The sequence below is a fragment of the Petromyzon marinus genome, chromosome 8 (assembly GCF_048934315.1).
Source record: "Petromyzon marinus isolate PM22_M1 ecotype Great Lakes invasive population chromosome 8, UKy_Petmar_22M1.pri1.0, whole genome shotgun sequence".
Taxonomy (NCBI): Eukaryota; Metazoa; Chordata; class Hyperoartia; order Petromyzontiformes; family Petromyzontidae; genus Petromyzon; species Petromyzon marinus.
Genome location: NC_133674.1, coordinates 8,841,940 through 8,869,522, shown reverse-complemented (window position 1 = coordinate 8,869,522; position 27,583 = coordinate 8,841,940). Strand labels below are relative to the sequence as shown.

The following is a 27,583-nucleotide window of genomic DNA, read 5'->3' as shown; positions in this document are numbered from 1 at the left end:
GGCGATATTAAAAATCTCGGTGTGTTCTTTGGCACGGGAATAAACTTATGCGACCTGTCCTTTTTTTTGTTTTACAAAAGTCTGGAATGTGTCTGATCATATTTCTGGTTCACAAACGAGGGAGTGTCAAACTGTTGTATGGAGAAAAAAACAAGCGATAACTCCGAGAGCTGGCTTCGCCCAGATTTTAAGCAGAAACATTCTTCCCTCTGTGTGTCATTCTTTACAAAACATTAACCAAACATATTAACCCAACGCATTGGTGCTTATGGCATCAGGAAGGCGAAATCGGCGGCCACAGTCAGTGATCCAGCTAAAAGCAAGGGGTAATTTTTATCAGGGAAATTTTGAAAATTCCTTCAACCGATTTGAATTTTACTCTCCATGTAATTTTCAGTGTGCAGCATGTTGTGCGGTGTAATGTTCAACATCTGTCAACTGCACATTGTACACAGGACTTTAACTCGGCATTCTCTCGGATCAATTTTGGTGTTCACGTAAGATCTGAAATGTATACTCACTGTCATAATCCAATGTGCCAAAAGAAAAAAAAGGTTTTCAATCAGTGCACATTACCTGGTATGATATATGGATCAGAAACATAGACACTGGCAATGAAAGTGGAAATGCTTGGAAATATACTGAGCCAGAATAAGAAACACATGAATCAGAGGGTAAACACATGTTACAAGTGTCATCTTGAAGTCTGAAGGTTTGGGCAAGACATTCTTAGAAGGGATGATGGCCAGTGGTTGAGACGAACACTAAGGGTGGCAACCAAAGGAGGGGACAGGCCTGAAAGGGACGTCCACTGCAGTGGTAAAGTAATGAAATCAGCTCTTGTCCAGGGGCTAGATGGATTGTTGCATCACAAGACTGTGAGAGATGGTGATGGGTTGGTGAGGCCTTCATCCGTCGGTGGATAGATCATGGCCGATGCCGATGATTTGGCCTGACATTTGCAGTCAATCCAATTGGATTAATAAGCCATGTGCTGAACAGGCTTTCTTGCTATTGCATGCTGCATTCCGAGTAACATGATTGCAGCTGCGTGTTTGTGTTGGCGGCCACTTTCAACCTAGCGTTATAAGGTGCCAGGCAACCCTGGTATAGTAAAAGGTGTCACGGCCGTAGGCTGTCCAAGCACACCCAGCCAGATGCAGCTGGATGCTGTCATATACTTTGTTTTGCTTTCTTAGGTTTCTAGAAGCCCTGTGTCACCCACTGCCCTTCACGCCTTCCCACATAGCACATACGTGGACACACACACATGCACTCCGAGCAAGTTCTCTCCCGTGTTTTCGAATTACAACCCCACAAACCCTCTGCCCGTGTGTGTGTCTGTCTCTATGATTGTAAACAATTTATATTCTATTACCAGGTATGTATGCGAGTTGCAAGAATCAAGCCTTGTCGATGCTCTGCTACACGCCACCCTGTTGGCTATGTCATGACCCAATAGTGGTCGGATGTGTCGTAGAGCCCTGACATGAAAATTACAGGACCTGATGATATTTTTGCATGTGGTGATCAAACGACATTCTGGTAGGGTATGGTTCTGAGGCTCTTTAGATGAGTAGAACACTGAATCCTGGAGTCGACGCGACTGCCACCTCTCACAGTCTTACGATGCGACAATCTATCCAGCACCTGCACACGATCTGATTTAATTGCTCCAATACAGCGGTAGAGACGTATTTTGGGGCATGTTACCTCTTTAACATACACCATTTCATTAGATGTGCGTGTGCTTCGTTTCTGACCGTTAAATATCTCATTCGTCGTGCAACATTCCTTAAGGACCCTGCTCCATTCCTTCTCTGCAATGTCGATGTTTTAAAAAAAAAATTGTTTTTGTTGCCACCGCTGCTGCTGCTGCTGCGCTCCCACAGCACCGTGGATCTCCCATGTAAAATAGCCGGGCAACTGGCTGAACGGTACCATCCTCCATGTAACAAATAAAATTAACTCAAATTCTATGGCTGCCACTGTCATTAGTCTCAACTACCGGCCATCGTCCCTTGCATCGACCTGTCTTGCCCAAACCCACTTCCTTTAGAGCAAATGTTGAGAGGTGCACAAAGGAGCATGGAGAGGTGCTTGCTTGGAATTGCCCTAAGGAAGAGGAACACGTGGATTTGGGAAACATACAGAAGTTAAAAAAAAAAACCTTTATTATGAATAATATTGGTCGCGAAAGCCTACGTGTTAAACAGAAGTTAGAGACATCGTAATGACCGCTAACAGAGAGATTTCTTAAGCACACATGATATTTTACGAGCGGTAGTGGCAGTGGATTGTGTAGTAATATAGCTAATCCCGCAACCCTTCTGTGCAGATCCTCACATCAAAGTCTGCGGCAAGAGAGACAACATCAGGGACGCCAAGGAGAAGATAATGGCAGTGCTCGACACCAAGGTACGCCCCCTGGCTCCACAACATCGCCCTCTCTCCGTGCAGACGCACGGCAGGAATAGACGTGACGTGACATCTTGTCTCCTGACGTCTCATAACACCGAGAGAGCGCACGAATTATTCACGAGCACCTTCGTGGTAGGACCTCTGCTCTGCAGGGGTGGATGTTCTCATAGCGAGAAATGTTATGAAAAGTTTGAAGCAAATATTCTTATACGTTCAAAAGAATGCCTCCAAAACCATTCATATGCCTACAATATTGCCGCAAGAATACAAGAATGCGTGGAGAGCCTTACAATAACAATCCCTACCCGCCTTCATGTGCTCAGCATTATTCGGAAAAACGGTTCCTATAAATTTACTCTGACAACGTAAAAGTGTAAGGAGCTTCGAGGTTAGTCGATTGCTTGAATGTGGGTGTTTGGACCTACAATGCCCCGACTTCACCCCTTCAGCCTGTGGTAGGAGCAGGCCTTGACACAATCTAGGAGAGAGGTCCCTCCACCTCTAAGATAATAATAATGATGGTAACTCACATTTTAACCGCAACTTTAATCGAAAAGCCACCTGAAGGCACCTTTAGTGAAACACACAAATCCTTTATGCCTCACCCAGGCACTGCATTCGATGAGCACACATGCTTCGCATGCTCACACTGAGTTTGAAAAGTCTTTTTTTTTTAAAGAGCCACAGTTTGAAGACTGACTTTTAAAATTGACAGTGACTTCAATGGCAGAAGATGCAAGATGGTTATATATACTGTTAGATAAAATTTGACAAATGTCTCCAACACGGACAAAATGCATTGGCAGGACCGCCAGGCGATAAGAGTTCTCAGATTTCTTTTTCCAAAGATGGCTTGCATGGTTTGAAGAGATAAACATTTTAACGTTTGGCACCCACATAATCTGGTAATATGGCCAGGTGGCTCAGTCGTAGAGCGAGTGGCTCGCAATTGGATGAATGCGAATTCACATCCAGGTTTGTCGGTTGACAGCCCATTATCCCTCGAGGGTTGGATAAAATTAGTACCATTCTGTACGGAAGTCTACAGTGGTTGGTCATATGGATAGACTGACCCCTAATAGAGGTTTATTTGGGTTAGATTGCGTAAGTATAAATGTGTCGTTAAACCTACCACCACTCGACACAGCCAAGTAGTAAGGTTTGTCACATAAACAAACATGCCAATTCGTTACTAGTACAGCACACCGGTGTGTTGGAGCGTAAAGCCATAACATTTACATTCGAGTACAACGTTTTGCCAGTAATTACAACTAGCATCATCAGGAGATAGCCAGATTTGTGGAGAAATCCCCCTGTTTTGTCCTTAAATAGAGGGATAAGTGTTATGTCGTCACTTGTGAGCCAAAAAACATCTCTATTATGGATAATATTGGTCGCGAAAGCCTGTGTTAAACAGACAACCCTGTGGCAGGAACGTAGAATGCCCACCACTGGCTCAGGGCTGTAAACTCGAGAAGAGGAGCCACGCCTCAATTGTCAATGGTCATTTAACCAGAAAAATCACGTTGACGTTTTCACTCTGACAGAGCAACCGGGTGACTCTGAAAATGGACGTGTCCCACACGGAGCACTCGCACGTCATCGGCAAAGGTGGCGCCAACATTCAGCGCGTCATGGCCAACACGGGCTGCCACATCCACTTTCCTGACTCCAACCGCGGCAGCCAGGCCGAGAAGAGCAACCAGGTCGGCCCCCGTGACACAAACTTGCTTGCACGCTTAATTGTTCAGCGATGCTGCCGCGTTGGCAGTGGTGCACGAGTGCACGCATAACAAACAAAAATACTCAATGCATCCATCAACAACACTGGTATGGCCTTAGAAGGAAAAATGCATAAACGTTTGTTCATCGCTGAACAGGATGACTAATGATACGATGCGCTTTTGTCTGTCGTGCATTCTGCTTCAGCTTTCACCTCCTATGTATGTTACAAAAGGCTGAAGGAAAACCTGCCACTGGACATTGGACCGATTGATGTAAATTAGTCCCCCCTCCTGTGGTTGGGAAGTTGGGATTGTGGTCTGGGATTAGTAATAGACCTCATGGACTCATTGCCTTGTTGTGATAACTTTTTTTTGCTGATTTGTGCTTTTTGCTTTGGTGCCCTTTCATGATTTTTTGGTAATTTTTTATTTTGCTTGGTAGTAGGATTTTCAATTGCTTGGTAGTGGCTGTGTATGATATATGGTCCTTTTGTATAATTGATGTACAGCGTTATGGGATGCTCTTAGTATGAATGATGCAATATAAAATGGAAGTGTTATTATATTCTAGGTTCTTTCGGTAAAGTCACGTAGAAGGGAAACAATAAAATAATAAAAATATAAAACAATAAAATTCTCACGACGTTTCGACTGCAACACAAGCAATCATCATCAGGTGTGAAAACCACAGCAATAATTTTTTTAAGTGAAAATTTTCTTGCTGTGGTTTTCACACTTGATGATGATTGCTTGTGTTGCAGTCGAAACGCCGTGATAATTTTATTGTTTTATATTTTTATTATTTTATTGTTTCCCTTCTATGTGACTTTACCGAAAGAACCAAGAATATGAATCCCTGCAGTCACGAAAGCTTTAAATAAAAATGAAAGTGTTATTATTACTGGTGTAAAATATTTAACCAACATTTTTAGGACTATAGGAATTTAGAATGGGGAGTTGAGCCCACAGCAGGTGGGGGTGGCTCAGCTCCCTACAGCCCCCTACAACCACCTACAGCCCCCTACAGCCCTATACAATCCCCTACAGCCCCCCACCCCAATGCTAGGGGTCTGAACCAGGTGCACGAGAGTGGGGTGGGGAGGAGAGGACATGGCCCGGAGGGGCAGGGCTCCAAATGGCACGGGACAAAAAGGTTCTAAGACATTTACATTTTTCAAAATGTTTTAATTTACTACAAATGTCTGGCAGTGTCTTGGGTAGCGGACGATGAGTATTCGCTGATGTTCTGAACAACTGGGCACCCTCCTTCCAAAGAGATTATCCATTCTCAAGGCTGCAGCACAGCGTTTGGTGTGTTTCCAAGTCATTTTATTTTAAAGGGAATGTTCTTGAAAGATGCCCTTGCGCTGGTATACGTAGTGTTTTTAAGTATAAGCGAGCGGCATAAACACTAGGAAGACTTAGGGGTTGGGAAGTGACCTTACCAGGACTGATTAGGACTTTCAAATGCCTGTGGCGAGCCACATATTAATGCACACCTTAGTGTTACCCAGTAATGAGGCAAATAATAATCAGGGCTCACCTCTGCAGACTTGAGATGCCAGGTAGAAAATATTCTACTCTAGTAACCGATTAGTGTAACCAGTGTACTTGCAATACATTTTGTTTGCGGCACATTTCAAAGTGGTGTAGGCCTCACGTTGCCGTGGGCTAGATGAAATCAAGTCACGGGCCACGTCCGACCCGTGAGCCAAAGCTTTCCCACCCCCCGGCGGTAATGGGTAAACGGTCGAGGGGCAGCCCTGGATCTGCTTGATCGTGGTGCTACTGGTGGAAGAGGTATCCTGTACCACTCTACAGGCTATTTTAACTTACCCTTCCAAGCTGACCAGATGCTTTGAGAAAGGGCAGGTGGGTTAATTAATTAAAAAAACATTCTAATTGGTTAAAAAACCAGCCAGACTATGCTTAAAGCCAAATAAATGAAATTGTAAAAAGTACTGGGGCCTCGTCTTCAAATCGTCTCTACGCAGCCTGGCCGCATTAGCAATCGGAGAGCCTCCTTTCACAGAGAGCACGGAGGTGAATTACGGCACGGCAAACACATGCTAGCATGGGCTTCACAACGATGCTTTGCGGCTCTCGAGAAGCCGTCCCAGCGTCCGAGTTCCCAGGCGGAGTTAAGCCACAGGCGAGCCGCACGGGCAAACTCATTGCACTTTTATGGGTGCGACGAATACCATTATACCTGTGTGAATGGGCGGCCTTTTAATAGCGCCCTAAGCCAGGAGCCCGGCCGCCAGCCAGCACAGCCCATAGCAACACTTGTGCCAGCAACGCTTTCAGCGCGCCACGAGAGCACTGCCCGCTCTTACGTTATGTCACAGCGTGCTCCCAACACAGATTACGCACACACACAGACACGCACGCATGCACACACAAAGGAAAAATAAAACATCATCCGTATAGCCTTTAACAGACTACTGGGGTAAGTAATATTTGCGAGCACCTATTAAGGCTAGCACGGCCTACGAAGGGGCGGTGTGTCCGAACCTTTGTATCCCTAGTGCTGATGTTTACACAATGCATCAGGTACTCATTTAAAGCAGAGTTGAACTAGTGGAGGCCCAGGAACAGTTCTGATATCACTAATCATGCTCTTATCCGTGGCCGAGAATTCAACTTAGGTCTCCTAATTGATAGCAGTGCGTACTCACCACTACGCCAACGCTCCCCACGTGCGGGCACAGACACCCGCACAAATACACGCGATGCAAGTGTGAGCGCATGTGTGCCCTCTTCACTCGAGCAGAGATGTGTCGCAGCATTTTATTGTGCCGTTCTTTATTGCGCCCAAGTTTGTTTGCACGTGCAGTAAAATGGATTTCAACACATCGTGTGATATAAATGGTAGACCTGGGATTGATGTGTTTTCATTTCTGGTTTGACGAACATATTTACGTGCCAATCATAAAACGTGTCATCGTTGTTCTTACGCATATTTTTCATGAGCAGTGAACAATGCTCAGATGAGGCATTCTGAAAAATGTATGTGAAGATGATACATTCCATTCCCATATCAACTTGCGTTTAAAGAATCTGTGCAGAGATTATGGCACTTACACCCCTTTTATATTTCATATTAAAAGAAAAACATTCCTCATCCTGTCACAATAACACGAACACCAGCAACATATTTACGCAAGCATTTTAAGTCAGAGACCATCCTCAAAAAAACTCCGGTCCTGCATGTTCAGCAGATACTGTCTTTATTTGAGGCTGCATCAACTCACATTTATTTTGCCAGACACTGATGGACAGCACATGAAAGCCCGGCCGTACGCTCATCGCAGCCATGTGCCTGGTGCGCTGGAGATAAGACACGCACACACAAGCTGGTGCTGCCAGCGATTTCCCAGCAAAAATGTCCCGTATATTTCCCGAGCGAATCACTCAGGGATGTGTAAAACAGATGACCAGCATGGAAGAGTGAACACCAACGAACTGGACTCATCTAACGTGTTGGAACATGTGTGTGTATATGTGCGAGTGTGTGCGCGTGTGGTGTGGGAGCAGTAATGCAGCGGTTAGCACGCTGCACTATGAACCTAGTGACCTGAGTTCGATTCCCTCTCATGCCCAACACCATTGACGAATATCTGAACCGGTCCTGGGCCTCCCCTTGTGTGATGTGCTGGCTTTCATAAGTGCTTGCTAACAGCACTCGCTACCACAGTCTGTTAAGGTTGTATGTGGGATTTTTGTCTTTGGTGTGGCTGGCAGGTTTCCATTGCGGGGTTGCCTGGAGGAGTGGAGGAGGCGCGCGCCTTTATCCGGGTGAGGCCATCACCTTGGCCATAACACCACGCAATGACACATCACTCGCAGACATGCACGAATTGAGCTAAATTTGTATTATTCACTAACCTGCTATATATTATTGTAGTGTATATAATGACTCACACTTACACGGAGTGACAGGTCACCTGCTTACACTGTATTTATCCTACTCTCACACCAATTGTAGGCACACCTATGACTGCCTCTCACTGTCATCACACAACGCCGCTTCCTCCTCCTACCCGCTCTCATCTACCCCGCACCGCACTTACTCTCTCCTATCTCGCGACTGCCCACTGCTCTCACCCACGCTGTGCTGTACCCATTCACCCGTCTGTCCCGGGCGGGGGGGTTCAACCAACACCCGCCCGGCGACGGCGCGAGGGGCGAGGTCCCGTTGACGGCCTGAGCGGCAGCGGCGAGACGTCTCCTCTCTTGGTCCCCGAACACCTCCCTTTACTCACGCACACTCCTGCTTATATACCCCTCCTCATTTCGAGTCCTTACGTGCCCCAACGCTCACACCTGTTCGTCCCCAATTGCACCCTCTCAACTGCGCTTCTCTCCTTAACTGCTGCCGCCTCCGCGGCGTCTACTCCGTGCCCCAACGCGCACACCTGTTTGACCCCAAATGCACCCTACTACGCTCACTGCGTACATCCCTTCTCTACATTATCAACAACCCGCACTGACCAGCATGGTGATATATAGTCAAAAACGTCCCCCATGACTGACACATTGAAGTATTATTAAAACATGAAATTAATGTACGGTGCTTTGTCAATCCACTGCTGGACGAAGGCCTCCATACAATGTGTTGCCCATGGGGGGTTGTTTTGACCATACTTCACCATGCTGGTCAGTACAGGATGGTGAATGGGGAGAGACGAGCATAACTGGTTCAGTTTAATACTTTATGGTTCAGGTATGACTCGCCACCGATGATAACCGTCGCCAGGAATCAAAATCAGATGAAAGTGTTCGTAGCGTTGTGCGCTAACTACTGTGCCAGCACTCGACCCCATATTATAACTATATCGCAATTGGGGGTATTGAGAGTGTATGTATGTATGTTGAGCTTCTTTCGCACCATACATGGCCAACCATGCTTATCAGAGGTGCGGGGGAAGAACAACAAACTAAACACAAAAATCAGTTCTAAAGAAATGAGTTTTCAATCTAAATTTTAAAATGCATAGCGCCAGTGGCTTCCTAATATCGGAAGGAAGAGCATTCCAGACGGCCACAGAAGCGCATCCGAAAGCTCGCGATGCAGTGACCGTCTTTTTTCGATGGTTATCAAAAAGCCGCTGCGAGGATGACCAGAGTTCACGTGATGGTGTAAAGAGTGGTGTCATAAGCCGCATAGACATTAATATCAACCTCCCGTCGCATTGACTCTCCATGTCAGGGATCCACCCTGAAAGATGATACGACTCAACTGCTTTCAGTCATTCCATTGTGTCCTTCTAGCACTTCACAACCCCACCCCCCCACCATTGCAGGCATTTTGGTACTTGTAGCTGGAGCATGCTAAATTAAGTGGAAACAAAAAAGGCATTTTTATCATAGGCTACTTTGTCTTTCGTGGAGTAAAATTCTGACTCAGCTGGGACTTCTTATAGAATTATCTATCTCAAAGTTGGATGCAAAGCCAGGATCTCGGTGGTGCTAGTTGGTAAAGGTGGACAGAAGATACAAGTACAGCAAGTAGATGATGAACACCATCTTTGTGCAGCCCGTGTTAATCCTCACTTATATGTGGACTTTCTCCAGGTACTCTGGTTTTCTTGCACATGAAAAACGTTCATTGATTGAATTGACAAATATCCAAAAGCAGGACCCTCCAAATACAGTCTTGAGACTCAGCGAGGTATACTTTTATAATTATTTTTTAAGATTCATCGGAAGTGCCTATTTCTCGTACTTAGACACCTTTACAACATAGATGGAAATTTGGAAAAGGAAAAAAAACATAAACTGTCCTGACATGGCCGTTATAATCCCGCTGAGCTACCTGCTCATACCTTTCACAATATCGTATTCATAATCGATGCCTGCCACATTCAACTCGACCTGGCAACCTCTAAATTGTAAGTCCAGTGTGCTCACCATTACACCACAGCAGCATCTTCCTGGCATGGCAGTTGAAACAATTCTGCAGGTTTATTAAATCCCCCCAACCTCCATCCGTCCAGCAGTATAAGTGGATTCACCGCAGTAAGACGATCAGCAGGTCGCATGGCAAAGTGTGGGTTGCCTCCATCTCTTCCAAGAAGTCGGTCCAGCATGGAAGAGTAGGCCAAAATACCCTCTCGAGGAGCTCTCCAGAGCTCTTTCTTGCGGAGGCCATTCGACCAGCAGTGGCACGAGCAGGCGACTGCAGGGCTGCCCCTTTACCTTTTCGAAATACAACTCATCCACAGGAGCTGCTGCCACTGGCGCTGATGTTCGAGGTGCCTATGACAGGGTTCCTGCAGCCCGTGTCCGAGGCCAGCTCTCCAGCCATCGCTCACATCGCGCAGCGCCACGGCCTCAACGTGGCCTTCAAGCAGCGCGCACGCCTCTACGGCACCGTGTGCGTGGCGCGCGGGTCCAACGTCAGCACCACCAAGGTACGGCCGCTGACCACAGTGATGTGGCCATTGAGTGTGCAGGAGGTGCAACTGCACAGGGGCCCAAGGGCTGGCGAGCGAGCGGCCCAATGTTTGATATTCAACCTTGATATTGATTGCCAAATAATTATTAGCCTCTTGATCCGTATGCCTTCTCAGGCCAGTATCCGTGTTGCCCGCTGGCAGGTACCCGCGTCGGCTGTCGCTTTGCTCCTGCTGCACAATAAACACAGGCTCAGTGCATCAGCACGCACGATGCTTCCCATGCAACATGTGTGCATTAGCGGTCGCGTAGCTATACAGTGTGCAGGCAGTGCAACTGCACCGGAGACCCAGAAGGCATTTAATTTTGTTTCGGCAAATGTGTATAATGATGGTCATGCTGCTGCTAATAATAATAATGATGTTGATGAAGCTGTTATTTCTACCTTTTTGCAGCTACTGTTTCTCAGCAGCATGTTTCTCATGCTGCTGTGCTGCTGAAGATGACGATGGGTTGTTTTAATGCCGCAGGAGGGCGTGGCGATGCTCATCGAGCACCTCACTGGCAGCCCTGGAGCCACCTTTCCTGTGAGCTCTCAGCTGGACGTCGCCCCGCAGCACCACCAGTTCATGATGGGACGTAATGGCCTCAACGTCAAGCGCATCGTCCACCGGACCGGTGCGCAGATCCAGTTCCCGGAGCCCGGTGGCCCGCACAAGGCCATACACATCCACGGCAACATGGAGGCCGTGTGCCTGGCCCGAACCTGCCTGCTGGTGAGTGTGCACCAGCAGCTGGGGCATTTATACACCCCCGATTAGCATGGTTGGCTACGTACGGTGAGAAAGAAGTTCAACATACATACACACCGCGCCACCGCAACGCATCCTCCATCGTTGGCCCAACAGAGCATCCCATCGCGAGTCCAATGCCGTCACATTTAAAGGAAGATATGGTCCAGTAACACACACCAAAGTTTTTTTAATCAGTGTAATATGACCTGCTTTGGAACTGTGGATTGTCAATTTTAAAGAGGCAAGGAGAGAACGTTTGAGTGCTTTTTGGGAATTTAATTTGAGAACGAAAGCAATGGGATGGGTGCGAATAATGGAGGAGAGTTTTCAATGAATGCACCTGCTGTGACATGGATCGGACACACGGACACTGACGATGACAATGGAACAAACGTTGAAGAGTGCGAAAACAACCAACATGAGGTGCATGCTTGGAATGACACTAAGATATATATATAGAGAGAGGAACACATGGATTAGAGAACATACTTAATTGTAAAGACACGATATTGACGATTAAGGAACGTAAGTGGGCTTGGGAAGGCCGCCTTGCAATAGGGGATGATGGTTGGTGATCGAGGCTCATGACGGAGTAGCAGCCAAAGTAGGAAACGTGCAGTGAGAGCGTGACTACCAAGGAGATCGTCTCGAGTGCAGGAGCTACGTGAATTGTTGCATCGCAAAACTGTGAAGAGATGGTAATGGTGCACGAATCATGAATGAAGATGTTGATTTGGACTTGAAACTTTCGTGACTGCAGGAATTCATATTCTTGTTTTTTTCTGTAAAGTCAAGTTGATAGAAAATAAAAATACAAATTTAAATAAAAAATAAATTTAAAATAATAAAAGCGTGGGTGTTTTTCTTTTATTATATTCAATTAATTTTGATATTTAATTTTTATTTTATATCTACGTGACTTTGCGAAAGAACCAAGAATATGAAGATGTTAATAATGATGATGATGGTAACCAGGAAAACTAACATCTCTTATCTTGTAGATACATGCCTAGGCTCCGTGTGTTGACATGTTGTCACATTGTCAGCACTCTCTGAATCCCAAGTAAAGTTCTGAATTGTAATGTTTTCATCCCGGGCTGATTGACACAAATTTGGAGCTTCTTTAGTAAAATACTTTCAATCAAATCACAGTCTGGTGCAATCCAGGGATGTTGCTGTTGCATCAGTCCTGGGTTTTTGTTTACATGCAGCATTACTGCAATTATACCACTTAATGAAGCTTCAAAGTTACGTTGGAAAGCCCATGGTACACAGCTTCCACTAGTTTGTATCTTCAATAAAAGAGATTAGTTGCCTCTCAAGTTAAAAATCAATGATAGATGTGCACTCTGGAACAAATTCAGGGTGACTTTGTGCCATCTCGCTGTGTCAAAAACCAGAGGTCCTGGGCTGTCATTCACAGCACTTCTCCCAGTAGAGAGAAAGGAGGAATGACATCAGAAACAATATAAAAAATCACACACTGCTCAATCTACGTTTAATAATAACATTATGAAACCTGTAACACGCACAGCTTCTCAAATGGATTCAAAGTTTGAGCGTAACTTGGAGGCGAGGAGACCAACTCAGCTTCATTTAGAAGGCTCACGCGAACACGTGCATCTTAGTTATTTTTTGAAGGTGGAAGCTGACTCAATGCTGTGTATGTGATGGGGGATAGAATTCCAGATGGTATTTGAATAGGAGTGGGAATATGAATATGGGTGGACAGGATTTTTCAGAAAACTAGTACAGAAGAATTTGACTAGTCCATAAAATAATTTCTTAAATACAAACATGGCAATCAACTCACCCGAGGGGGGGTGGAAGTATGAATTGTTACCTGCCTGATAAACAAACAATGATGTAGGAAGAGGCTTAATTACAACAAAATGCACTTATACCATTTGTAGTTATATAGCATCTAAATGCGACCATAACACAAGATGCTATTAAAATGAAGTGTACAAAAATACAATCTTTACATTTTTTCAATAATACTGCCAGACAAAGAATATATCTACATCATAAGTAGTATCCAAATCTTCCTACGGCAGAAGGACCATTGCCCAAAACCTAATCTACTTCCACAAAAAAAACCTCCAACATATTCGCCATCGTCATCATCGCCCATGATTAATTGACAGCTGATTTATAACCAACACTACTATATATACATATTTTCAAATAGAGGCAATTGGCTGAAATTTCCAGCTGTGGCAGGTTGGTGAATTTACCTGTCTTATTCCTTTTCTCCATGGCGCTATGTCATCTGCCTCCCTTTTAAGAGGGCGGTTCATTCTGTTCTGCAAAGTCATGCCCTCCTCAAGACACCTAGGCTTGTTGTTCAGCAATGACAGGCACTGCTACAGCAGCAAGTGCCATGTGTGCAGGTGGCTGTCATCCAAAATCCCAACAAAATCAATGCCACTTCTTCTCTTCTCCAAGGAGATGTTCACCAACAATGGTGAGACCTGAATTTATATCCATGGATGTATTTGGTAATTTCTCACAGCAAAAAATGTTCCTCGTCTGAATGTGTTGGTGTAGCTGCCATTATAATTGTTTATGAAACTCATCAGCATCAACACACGTCCATTACATTTTGAGGAACATCTCATAACGATAAATTCCATACTCTGCCACACAAAGAATATCAGTTCCACTCCATAGTTTTTTTGTGAGTCGTGCTGCACGGATGAATTCAGGTTCTGAAGAAGCTTCACATCAGAGAGCTGAACTAAATTCCACTCACAGACTGAATTTCACAGTGGTAAGTTGAGCCATCAGTTTGTCTTGCAGGCAGCTCTCATCTTCCCACTGGTTTATGTCAAAGTAAACCAGCTGAATAAAACTGATGCATAAGTCCTGTGGCTGGTTGCATAACTCTCCTTGAAGTGTGATTTACCATTGTTTATCAATTAAAACAATCAAGGGCAACCACCCCGATATGCAATCAGCCACTGGCCTTTAGGTACTGAGGTGGGAAGCCACTGGCATATTGATTTAGATATACAGGCAACCCTCAATATCCGGAACAGAAGCATTCCTGAAAAACAGTCCATAAAGCGGGATTCTGTATATCAAACCCTATTTTTCAATTGACTTCTGTTTTATATAATTGGAGATGCATTCCTACGGAAACCCCAAGATGTAATAATATCACAATTAGAATGCAGAAAACATTTTCTAAATTGTTCGATTTTCTCTCCAATTTTTTTTTTTATCATTTAGAGTTTCAAAATTCTGTAAATGCAAATTTAACATAACATATATCTAATTCCTTCCCGAATTTATAAGTTAGATTTTCACGAAATTACGTATATTGAAATTCTATACAATGAGGAATGACTGTACCGTATTTTAACTCAAAGAAGACCAATTAGTCAAGTAATTAGCCTGGAATATCTGTCTTCCGGTAATCAGGCAAATGGGAAAAGCTCTCGTAAATGTGGATAAAATGTATCGCAGCCACTGATAGCATAGTGCGGCAACATCACAAAATGCATAATTCCCTGATGAGATATTAAATAGTTTCTGCCTCGGGATGTTATTTTTGAAAAAATAAAAATTGAGAGCTCTGGTCAAGTCCATGGGCCATTTCATGGCCTGGTAGGCATCAAATGCAATATTTATCTTCACAAAATTACATCGTGAACCTTGGGCTCACGGGCGAACAGGGCAATAACGACGACCATTTTGGGAATATATTCGATTGGCTTGGTCCACTGGCCATGAGCCAGAGTTAACCCCTTGCTCTCTACTGTGACTGCCACTTGAAAAATTGCTCCCACAAACCGAGAAAGAAAATTAAAACAAACACCAAGGTGCACTCACAATTGGTAGGAAGGTACAAACTCGCATCGTGCCTCACATGCATGTCACGTGACCACCATATGCATTTACAATGCTCTCAAGCTTGTTAAAAAAAATAACACGAGTCGAAACCATTAAAAGGAACTCGGATTACTGAGAGAGAAAAAAGGCAGCAGATAGGGTGTGCAAGAAATGTGTGTTGGTACTTGGTTGGCCTTAATAATCCAATCAAAGGGACATCACATGCAATGATTCTGTAGGGACAAAAACGTCACCTCCGATATCGAATGAAAATGCTGTGAACAAAAAAATTGATGCGGGTGCCAGAAGAAGTGAATGTTTTTTGTGTGCCTGCAGATAAGGTCCTGTTTAATCTATCTTGAATCTATAACAGTGTGCCACGTAGCCCCATGCTATCACCTAGGTCATGATCAAGAGCGTTCTACCACAGTGGTGTATTCCATCAGATACTCCATAATCCCTGGATAAATGCACACTTTAATTCTGGCGAGTACATAAAAAGCAGAAACGCACATTCATTGCCATGGACGTCACTCAGCCAGGCAGCATGGGCTCAAAGATTCCATTTTCACAGCCACATGCTGTAGGCATTTACCAAAGTACATCATACACTCAAAAACGACATTAAAGACAATGCAGCACATGCAAGTGAAGACTATCTCGTGCCCCAGTGGTTAATGTTGGCAAATTTATAAATATCCTATAATGCTGAAGCATCATTTCACCCTTCACCTGCGGCATCTAGAATCCCTTTCATAGATATGTAACATCTCACCGTCTCTGTCGAGTTCTCTCAAAAGGCAATAAAGATGCTCAGAAAATAGCAGACAGAGGAACGAACAACCAAACAAATGAGAGAGCGAGTTAAGGAAATAATGTGGCTGTGTCCAGGGCTTAACATCTGCTGCGTCTATCCGGGTTGGCAACCAAGAACATACGGGCAAAGCACACCCAGTGTAACTCCCGCCATGGCTGTGGCTGTTAGTCACGTGCTGCCAATTCTAGTCTACAAGTGACCCAGAAAGTATTCGGTGAGAAAATAAGTCCCGGCTGTGCCCTCCTCTGTTGTCGCGACGGCGCAGGGCTGCCTGCCGCTGGTGCTCATGTTCGACATGAAGGAGGACGCGGAGATCTCATCGCACAACATGGCGCAGCTGATGGAGCACCTTGACGTCTTCATCAGCATCAAACCCAAGCCCAAGCAACCGAGCAAGGCGAGTATCACACGGCGCACAGCATCGGCACGAACGCTTGACAGCGCGAGCAGCGTTGCGCAAGCGCGGTACAGAAACGCACCTCATCTGCTTCGCCATTAACACTGCCTTACAACGGAGAATAAATACAGTGGCCCGGCGCTTTCGGCAATGGCTGATTTTTGCAAAGAGGAATAGCTGTGTTAGGTGTTCATGGTAAAATGGCTGAGTATTGCATATTTGAAAATTTTCATTTTGCTCAGGTTTCTGTCTCGAGATATCTGGGCAGCCATTTGATCAATTTGGCCGGTTCTTATGAGGATAAGTTTCAAATGGCAGCAGAACTTTATGCTACAAGTTGACTCATATCACATATTTTTTTCTGGAGATAGTTATAGTGCCCCCCCTGGGTTACAGATGGACAGATGGACAGGGCTATGACAAAAACCCTTTAAACCCGAATTGGGGAGCATTAAAAATAAATGTGCGGTGTGTGGCCTCAGTCGGTGATTGTGAAGAGCATGGAGCGGAATGCGGGCAACGTCTACGAGGCTCGCCGTCTGCTGCTAGGCCTGGAGAACAATGGCATCCCCGTCCCGGCCAATGGCCTTCTCAACCCCAAGATGAGCTGCCCGGTCACCCTGGCAACGAATGCAACATACCCACTGCAGGCCTCAGGCCTGGACATCCTCGCCTCAGCTGGACTGGGGCTGTCCACGATTGGTAGGTCAATGCTAATATGTATTAATATTGTTTTATTATTACCGTTGCTGAGCACAGGCCCAGAGGTCCAAAACATCAAGCAGCCAGTCAAAAAGGGCACTTCAAATTGTAATAGATGGCAATTATTGTGTTTTTTTTAATTGATAGAAGAAGCGATGGAAGGTAATTCCAAAGTTAAGCAGTATTAGGAAAGAAGCATAAAGAATAGTTCTGACCTCTAGTATCGTAACCTTCACACGATACGGTTGGCACCTGGTTTTCCCAGGATAGTCCTCTTTTTGAGGTAGCTGTCTGAGGGAATCTGTAAGTCTCGCCTGACCATTAAAGAGTCCCGTTATTTATAAGTTAATAATAATAATACACCAATCAAAACAATACATTTGTAGTTCTCCCCTCTTTCAGTATTGTGAGATATTATACTTCCCACAATTTGTCCTAGTTTTTTTTCTTTCTACCTCAGAGGTGGAAACCCAGCTGAACAAAGATTCATCGTATAGCCTTTAACAGACTCTGTTGGGGCAAGTGCTGTTAGCGAGTAGCACCTATGATGGCCGGCACGACACGCGAGGGAGTGAGTGGCAAGCACCACTCTCAGCTCCGCTTGTTTCCCCAGTACTCATGTGTAAGCACCACACCTAGGTACTCATTTAAGGCTGGGTCAACCTTGGGGAGGTCCAGGACTCAAATATTCGTCATTGTTGTTGGTTGTGAGCGGGGTGTGTCATGCAGTGTGCTAACCACTAAACTACCAGTCCCACCACACACACACATGGGTACAGCTGTTTTACATTTGATCTAGATAAAAAAACACATTGTTTATACCTAAATGTGCAATTATTCAGCCATATTTTTAATGTGCAGACATGTTCCTACCCTAAGTTGGCATATCTTGGCCTTTATTGACTCGCATGAAATACCACTGTTGTAGCCGAAATGAATGCAGTATGAAAAACTCAGACATGCATGGCTGATTTGCTGATGGTGTTATAAAGTACACAACTTAAATCTGCTAGATCATTATTTGAAGACGTGCCAACACTAATTAAGCATAACACATAAGCCGTGCCATTCAATAGCTCAGTGATATTGCTTGCTAAGTGTAAATTAATAGTTCACCATAAAACCCATCATCGATTCATCTTTGGAACATGTTGATTCTTGGTCTCAAATTAATGATACAGCCTCAATACATGATTAATGACAGCGGTGGTTATTTATCTCAGATAATGAGGGAAAGTGAATTGGTAATTGATTAATGTACGTAAAGCAGGCTAGCTGTTTCCGTGGTCAGTTCACTTGGCTTGCAATAACAAGGATCGGAGTTAAAATCCTACTTCGGGGATCAACGCAGCCTATCGTCCATTTTATGCCAATGAAACACGTATTGCATTGTTGGCCGTCAGCTGTTGCTACTTCCTAGAAAGACTGGTACCCACAAATGGAGAGTGGGGATTTTCCACCACCGGCTCAGGGTCACCAATGGAATTTGTGCCACGCGATTGCTCATTTTAAGAAAAAGACACTGATATATGATTTTGAAAGCAGGCGAACTATAAAGGTCTGACGTTTCACTGCACGCGCCGAGAGCTTCTTTGTAAACTGAATGGAGCATCTCACGTTCTCCCCTCGATTATGTAAAGTTACCAGTTGCTGCTGCCGTTTGATGTAGGCCAGCTGATGTTATGAATTTTGCCAAAACACATCAGAGGGCAAAAACAGCACAATTGTGGAAACCTCCATAAGTAGCACCTCCAATTAGTATGGTTGGCTACGTACGGTGCGAAAGATGTTCAACATATATACATGCATACAGGCAAACTGCTAACCTCATTCTTGAGGGGCACGTTTACCAGCGTTAACCCCTTACCCCATCCTTGTCCCATCTGCGTGTCTCCCAGAGAGCTGGCTATGCGCAAGCACCACGGCCGCCTGCACACAGCAGCCTCCTGTTCTCAAGAGCTGTGCCGAAGCTGCCTGTAAGTACAGAGAGCTTGATGCTTCCGCAGCCAGTGGGCTCTCTGGAATGCCGAGCCGTCCATCGTTGAGGACGTAACAGCCCCCTTAGCATATCTCCCACATCATCCCACGTGCTCATTTTTTCGCATCGTGTTTTTAAAATGTTATTTGCGAAGGTTGTATTAACATCTCTACTTATGCTGCAAGATATTTTATTTTGTCCTTATAGCAATAACTCCTTTGAAATTGAAGAACATTTCTCATGCTTAAAATGTGTTCACTTGAAATAACGTGTTTCCCCTTTCAGCAACGTTGGAATCGTGTCAAAGTGGGTATATTAAGTCTTGAGTATAACACAACACATTTCTATTTTTATTTTATTATTCAAGAACCCAGAACACAACACAAACAGCAGAGAGGGGAACACATGTCATGAGCACGTAACAGACCCGGAGCCAGACGACTCTGGAATAGGGACTGACTGGAGGCCCTTGGGCTCACTGCCCTCCTACCATATGGACAACGATCGGGAGTACCATATTTGCTGGGAAGGGGAAGAGGAGGGAAGAGCGGGAGGGGGAAACACAACACATTTCTAATGGGTTCATCGCGGCAATTTCAGATACGAAATCACCAACGCTCGCGGTGAAAGGGTGAAAATTGGTTGCCATCTCTCGCATTGGCGCTGTGCACTCTGTGGCACTGTGTGGAACGCATTTAAAAATCATTCAGCTCGGATCGCTTCTGTTCTGATGCAGCCATGCTGAGCCCTGGGGCCCTGAGTGTGGCCACCAACAGCGCCCTGCTGAACATTCTCAATGCCCAGCTGAGCCCAGTGGGGACCCAGGGGTCCGGCCCCCCGCAGAGCACCCCCATGTGGACCGTGTCACCCCCAGGTACTGCAACAGATGGATGCCAACACACCCGCGTGTGTACACGTCAGTGTAGGCTACTATGCGTGCATATTTAGAGGAATTTGTAAGCGTATAACGATTCACCGATCATACATCTACTCGCGCATGTACAGATCGATTATTTCCAATTAAATCATATAATCAGCCGTGAACAATGTGCTCCTGGAAGACGGTATTCCCAAGGTGTCACCATCTCTCATGATCCTGTGATGTCATAATCCACCGAGCGCCTGAACACCAGCTGATTTCAGAGTAATGTATGCAAATTGTGCATGTCAGTTTTAAGCTAATGGAACAAATGAGACAGAATGTACGCGACAGATGGCAAGAATGAGACTTTACAATTGAGATGCAACATAATTGATTCTTCATCATAGGACCTCCTTTGCCAATACCAAAATATGATAATAGGTTTTTCCCTTTTTTTCTGGCAACAAATCAGGTGTTAAGATGTAAAAACACCAAACTGAAACCTTTTACAAGGAATAATTTCTGCATTCGACCACAATGCTTGTGGTCAGAATGCAAACAAAAAAACATACTCTGATAATATATATGCATTGTCCTTGAAACTGATTGGTCCACACCAGAGACAGCTTTCTTTTGAGCCTCGTCTCAAACAGAGGACGCCAAAAGGCGACCAGAGTATGTTTTTTGTTTGCATTCTGACTACAAGTATTGTGGTTAATGCAGACATGATTCCTTGTAAGAGGTTTCAGTTTGGTGTTTTAACAACTTAACACCTTTTTGTTGCCATAAAAAAGGGGAAAAACTATTCTCATAATTGTGGAGAGGCTGAATCATTATCTCGCCAGTAAAAAAATAGCTTTATAGGTTATCAGATTCCTCCAATATAAATAAATATTTTGATTCAAAGACAAAGATCCCCCATATAGCCTTAACAGACTGTTGAGGCAATTGCTGTTACAGAACATCTATGAAGGCTGATACGGCACCTGAGGGGGTGGGTGTCCAGAATCACGCCTGGCCGCCTTTGTCTCCCTAGTGGCAATGTTAACACACTGCACCAGGCACTCATTTGAGGCTGAGTCGACCTAGGGGAGGCCCAGAACCAGTTCAGATATTTTTCACCGAAGTTGGCCGTGAGCGAGAATTGAACTCGGGCCGCCGGGTTTGTAGCGCAGCGCGCTAACTGCAACACTACCGCTCCCCATAAGTCTCACCCAGACTGAACAAAGTCAGAAAATATTAAGCAAATTATTTGGTGATGCTGCTGCTTCGTTGGCAGTCGTGTATGAGCACAAATAACAACAAAAACTCACCTTAATCAATAACATTGTGATCTTATCAGGCCACGTATCTGGCAATGGCCCCCTCTTCACCACAACACATAAATAAGAGTGGCCAGAGAGATAGAGTGGATAATAAGAGTTGGAGACTGCACTTGTTTGCACCATGGGGCCTGATAAGAAATACATTTTTAAAATGTTCCCAAACGACCAGAATTTGAATTGTGAGAAGCAGAATGTGTCTTCGTGTCTCAATTGGCCACATCCTTAGGCACACGTCTCCCTTGAAGAAGAAACCTGTGTTTAGAGGGAGACCGAGGGGGGGAAAAAAAAGGTGGAGGATGTAGCGCAAGGAAAATTGCTCCGTGGCCACCTTCCGTGCCTCTACATCCCGGCGTGCGTCTGCCGCCCCTGCACCCACAGGGTTCCCCGCACTGCCCCCCGTGGTGCTGTCGCCAGCCACGCAGGCGGCGCTCACCGGCATGCTGCTGGGGGGCGGCATGACCAGCTACGGGACACCGTCGCATCGCATGCCCTCTCCGCCTCCGGGCCTGAGCCCCCCGACGCCGCACGCCCTCCACCACCACCACCACCAGGCAGCGCTGGCTTCCGTGCAGGCGGCTGCCAGTAGCTCGGCAGCCACGCGTGGCGCCGGCGAACTCGTGGGCTTTAACTCGCCGTCCGGGGCAGCGTCGGCGCAGGGCATGCCCTCAACGCAGCAAGGCGTCGGAGGCGCGCGGACGTTCAGGGCAGTGGCGGAACAAGGTGGGGCGGCGACGAGCCTCGGTCTCTCCACTCGGCCGTCTCAGTCCATAGCCGTGGGACTGGCTCACGGGGAAAGCGGCGGCGTGACCAACTGCAGGATGGCTCGCGCGAAATCGCACGGGGACACGGGAGACGGCGGCGGGCAGGGGCCCACGAAGCTCACGCCGAACACCTCTCTCAATGGCCACATCAAGGTACCCAAGTGTTACGGCACTTTCAAACGCTGTTGCCGAGCGCATAATGAATGAAAATAATGAAAGTGGTTTGCAGGCGTTTTGTCAATCTGTTGCCTCCCCAATGGTCGTGTGGGTCATGGGGGTTGTTTGATCAAATCTATCTTTATTTGTCAAGGGTGGGTTGGAAGGATGGAAGGGGCTATGACCGGTTAAGATATCATCACTCACTGTTGATTGTTTTATGCTAGCCGTGGCCAGGAATTGAGTTCAGATTTGCCTGGTTGCCTCGAACTTAGTGCAGTGCAATAACCGCTGCACCACCAATCCACCCAAATTATACCATTGATCTATCCTGTTCTTACAAAAATCCTCAATATTTTTTCGTATTTTCAACTGCGAACTGTGATATTAATTCGCTAGTGTAGCAATGACCCTTGCTCTTGTGATGCAACAAATGTGTGTGTGTGCATTTGTTTAATGTCCGTGTATGTTTGTGCATGTGGCGCAATGGTTAGATTCCTGGCCACAGTTAATATCAGTGAGGAGTGGTATCTAAACCGGTGCTACACTTCCCTAGGTCAACTCAGCCTTAAATTAGTACATACCAGGTGCGGTGTGGAAACATCAGCGGCGGGAAGACAAAGGCGACCCCGGTCATGGTGTCGGCCACCCCACCCTCTCTTACACCGTTCCAGACCGATGTGGTGCTCGCTAACAGCACTTGCCCCAACAGTCTGTTGAAGGCTACACGGCCAACGATGGCTTTCGTCTCTCTGTGCGTTCACAAGCAGCAGCCGTCCGAGAGAGCGGCGGGTTGTCAGAAGCGGGAGTGTGTCGTGCTGTCTGGCTCACGAGGCCAGCTGTCTCCCAAATCCAACACCCGACGAGGTGGGTGGCTCCTTACGCTTCCAATCCCCTCCGCTTATCCACTCATCATCATCTCAGTCGTCCGTGATCTATCCACTGCCGGATAAATGTCTCACAAAGCTGTCGCCAATCCCTCATGGTCTCACGATGCAACAATCCATCTGGTTCCTGTACGTGAGCGGATTTTGTCGCTCCACTGCCACGGAGCCACGAAGGACGTAGCCCCTTTGGCTGCCACTCCATTGTTAGTCTCGACCATCGGCCATCAGCCCTTCGAGAGACAAGTATCCTGCCCAAGCCCACTTAGTTTTCTTCGCAGTCAATAGGATGTCTTTAACTTTCCCGTGTTCCCTTTTTCCATGTGTCCCTTTTCACGCTTTTTAAGTGTTATTCCAAGCGTGCTCCCTCTTCATCCTTCTTTTCAGCATGTTAAAATTGTCTTTGTCCATATTTTCGGTCGATGTAATCCCAGGAAATATGCACCGATTAAGCCAGAGAATGTCACTGCTTGTCAATCCCCTTAATTCCCAACTGATTCGGTATTGGTATTTTTGGAGCCTCATTTTCGTAATTAACAAACTGAAGCCTGATATTCATCATTAATACTGCAGCTTGAAAAAATATATAAGTATATAGTATGTGACGTTTCAGGCACAGCGCAGAGGGGCCAGAGAGGTAGAGTGGCCCCTCAATGTGTGGTGATTAAGGGTAATTTCCAGAAACATCACCTAATATATGCCTTTTCTTTTCAGGGCTGCCATCTTATTGACGAATTTGTTGAGTTTATTATCTGTGCTCGTGCGCCACTGCCAATGCAGCAGCATCGCCAAATACTTTGTTTCTTTTTTTCATAATCGGTGGCTCTCGCCTGTAATGTGGTGTTTTTGAGGCAAGGTTTAGTGAATCACATAAACATTTCAGAACTTTCAAACCCTCCTGATTGGGAAATGGCCATGAAACGGCAGTAGAGCAAGTGTGTTTGTATGGACTATTGGGTGATTTCTCTATGGACTATTGAGTGATTTGCCCTCATATGCATTGACTTTCTATGGGTTATTCTGGTTTCCTCCCACATTCAAAATACTCCTTCAAATAGAACTGGCCAAACATTCCAATGCGGAAACCTTCTTGAAAAATATCTTGACTCTCTTTTGATTTAAAGCTTTCGTGACTGCAGTAATTCATATTCACTTTACCGAAAGAACTAAGAATATCTTGACTCTCGTTGGTCCTTTCTTAAATAAATAGGTGACATCGTTATAATCATTAGAAGATAATCCAGCAGAGTTGTCAACTCACTCTTCTGTCTCGTAAAAAAAAATAATGAATGATTAACCCGGTCTCCAAGCAAAGCCCTGGCTGATTCATCGTCATTGTTGTCAAGCTGAAATGGAGAGCTGTCATTAAAAAAAATACATAGAAATGTCCTCTCAGCAAGTTGGCGAGCTAAATGTCACTACCACTTAGTGCATCGCTGAGATTCCAATTGCTTGACGGTAACTCCGTGCCACTGTACAACAACTGAATGGCGTTGAGTTCATGGGCGTGCAAGTGGTCAAATGTGTGCGAGCGTTCCTGAAGGGAAACTCCAGGACTATTTGTCGTTCAGAGATTTCCCCTTGGGGTTCTTTCGCTGATAATTCCCCAGAGTGGAAGTGGTATACATGATAATGGTTTCTTGAGATTCAGTGCAGTAGTTAGAGCAGTCTTTCCAAACCAGGGCAAACCCTCGGAGCAGAGAGCAGCAAGATGGGAGGGCACGGAAGGGCACTACATCCCCCTCGGTTAACAGAAATTCAAGTTCAAGTGTCCATGTGCAATGTTAAGTGATGCTTACTGCATATATGTTTTTGCCTGCATTTACTCTAATGTGTACCATGAAGGGGAGCATGGGTACTTAGTTCCCTCCACTCCCCATTTCTTTTAATCACTGATTTGGTGTAAGTATTAGGATCCTTGTAGGCTGCCCTGTTCACTCGATAATTACAGCAATCACCGAGCACTGTACTAGGGGGCATTAATGACCCCTAGTACAGGGTGGCCTTCGGGAACACAAACACGGCAACACCATCAGATGACGTCAGGACTTACGTCTGCCTCTTACACGTCTAGGGATACACTGGCCCAGGTCCACAGGTCCCAGCCTGGCACGTGGTTCACATCGCGAGCTGTTACGCCACGCTGCCCTGCTTTTCACGAGAATGCCGCGCATGTGACTTGACGCTTCGCAGAGACGGAGGAGGCGTACGTGGAGGTGGGGATGCCGCGCAGCCCGTCCCACTCGGCCAGCAGCCACGAGCTGCAGCAGAGCCTCTCCCGGGCTCGTGTGCTGCACCAGCAGCACCAGCAGCAACAGCAGCAGCACATGCAAGCACATGCGCAGTACGTCGGGGTGAACAGCACACACACACACACAAAGCTACTACGTTTCTGGGAGGCTCAACGAGGAAACGTGGTGAGATGGCAGCCTCTCCCTTTGTCAGCCCCGACCATGTTTTTTCAACAGCCATGTCCACTATATTGATATGCCCGCCCACACAGGGAGCAGCCTCTTCGGCTCTATTAATTGACTCTGCTACTACTCATAGGGCCTGCCCACTCCTCTGCAGACTCCGCCTGCGACTCAGCAAGCCCCAACCTTTGCCCGTATCACGAGTCGGGCATGAAGCCAACAAATGTGAAATCATACTCTTTGGTTTTTTCGGTAAAGTCACGTAGATGAAATAAAATAAAACAACTAAATTAAATCACGACGTTTCGGAGGCAACACAAGCTTCCGTCTCTTCAGGTGGAGCAGTCACAGCAGAATAGCTGTACCAAGTGGGGAGCTCTTGAGACGACCGGGATTATATATATAGGTTAAGCAGGGGGGAGGAGCCAGAAAGGGACGTGGGTGGGGGGGAGGGCTGAGTTAAGCCGCCTTTTGTTATGCTGCAGGGGGTTTCGGGGGAAGATATGCACAAGTACATACAACCCACTGAAAGCAATAGAAATGGCTGTACAGTTATAAGGCAGCTAAAGTTTGACTTGGTTTATGACATCTTTCCAATGGTTGCTCAATTTGAAACCATCCTCTCGGTTGAAGTTGTGTCTTTGTTTGTATATCTGGATGGCTTCATGGACACATCTTTGGTAATAACCGGGAGGTTTGCATAGTACTTTGGTATCGGAGAAAACAATCTCATGAGAACCCGCTGTGTTGAGACAATGATCAGCCACGGCCGAAGAATTCGTTCTGCCGTGTTTCAAATCTGATTTGTGTTCGCTGATTTGGTCTGATGCAACATAATTGATTCTTCATCATGGGATCTCCTTTGCCAGTACCAAAATATGATAGTAGGTTTTTCCCCTTTTTTCTGGCAACAAAACAGGTGTAAAGATGTTAAAACACCAAACTGAAACCTTTAACAAGGAATCATGTCTGCATTCGACCACAATGCTTGTGGTCGAATGCAGACATGTACTATCAAGCCAGCATAGTTGGGTAGCTTTTTACGTCACCTACAGCAATGGAGTAGCATGCAAAATCTAAGCCATGGCGTAAACACCTTGGATTCTATCTAGATTTATTTTTTAATTTATTTTATATTATACCTACGTGACTTTACCGAAAGAACTGAAGAGTTTGGAACCTTGGATTCTAACCAGGGAAGTGACTACAATGCAGTAAGGCCATTCGCCAGTATTGTTATTAAATACAATTGAAGGGACAGCGCATTGGTAGTGGTGTTCACGCACAAATTAATAAAATAATATAAACTCCCCCATCATTAGCACACCTTTTGACAAATATCTTTGTTTGGTTACATTCATAAAATCATAAATCTAGGTCTGTTTAATGTCTCTGTAGCTTAGTTTTGTAATTTGTTCCATGATCAACCTGGAAGTAATCTGCCCGACTTAATCTGCACTACACATAAATTAATATTTAGCTTTTATTCAACACTAATTTACATATTACATATTTCCCAATTCCTCGTGTGATTCAGTGTTACTGTTACAACTTTTGAGCTGATTGCTGTTTGCTACATTACCGTACTTTGTTATGTTTTTGTTATTTTGGTGACCCAGGTCTCTCTTGCAAAGGAGACTCATCCTGGTCTTTGAGTTCTCACCTGGTCACAAAATAAACTTGAAACTTAAATACAAGCAGGAGTGCAGCAGCTATGCAGAAGTTCTCACGCGGCGCTATTAACCCAGTGACCAGAGTTCTATTCCTGCCCACATTTAATATTAGCGCGTGAGTTATATTTGAACTGGTCCTGGGTTCCCCCTACAACTCGCACTGACCAGCATGGTAAAGTATGGTTAAACAGCCACAGTGCCCGAAATTATGTGGCGTGGCCTTACCATACATCCTCTTTAAAAACACACTTTTGGTCTCAATGGGTGCTCACCAGATTATAAATAAAAGACATTGTCCATGACAAAGGAGAGATCTTACAGCATTAGCCAAGCAAGATGCTCTCTGCGACTAACGAAACTGGACAGTTCTGAAGGAAATAGGCTGTGCATGCACATCACAGGTAGGTGCCATCAAGCCTCATCTCTTCAGCACCAGCAA

General features: G+C 45.6%; 1 protein-coding gene across 2 annotated transcripts in view; it reads left to right on the top strand.

The window, feature by feature from the left end:
* BICC1 (BicC family RNA binding protein 1) overlaps window positions 1-27,583 on the top strand; it is a 104,752-nt gene that overhangs the window by 55,295 nt on the left and 21,874 nt on the right. The window contains exons 4-15 of one of the 2 annotated variants that reach the window (XM_032949601.2): window positions 2,339-2,418; window positions 3,969-4,127; window positions 7,890-7,943; window positions 10,373-10,561; window positions 11,075-11,320; window positions 16,258-16,389; window positions 16,872-17,091; window positions 18,990-19,067; window positions 19,806-19,943; window positions 21,635-22,170; window positions 22,941-23,040; window positions 25,251-25,401. In XM_032949601.2, the coding sequence (XP_032805492.2) occupies window positions 2,339-2,418; window positions 3,969-4,127; window positions 7,890-7,943; window positions 10,373-10,561; window positions 11,075-11,320; window positions 16,258-16,389; window positions 16,872-17,091; window positions 18,990-19,067; window positions 19,806-19,943; window positions 21,635-22,170; window positions 22,941-23,040; window positions 25,251-25,401 (2,083 nt within the window). The remainder of the gene's footprint in view (window positions 1-2,338; window positions 2,419-3,968; window positions 4,128-7,889; window positions 7,944-10,372; window positions 10,562-11,074; window positions 11,321-16,257; window positions 16,390-16,871; window positions 17,092-18,989; window positions 19,068-19,805; window positions 19,944-21,634; window positions 22,171-22,940; window positions 23,041-25,250; window positions 25,402-27,583) is intronic. The other variant, XM_032949602.2, reaches the window with a different exon arrangement.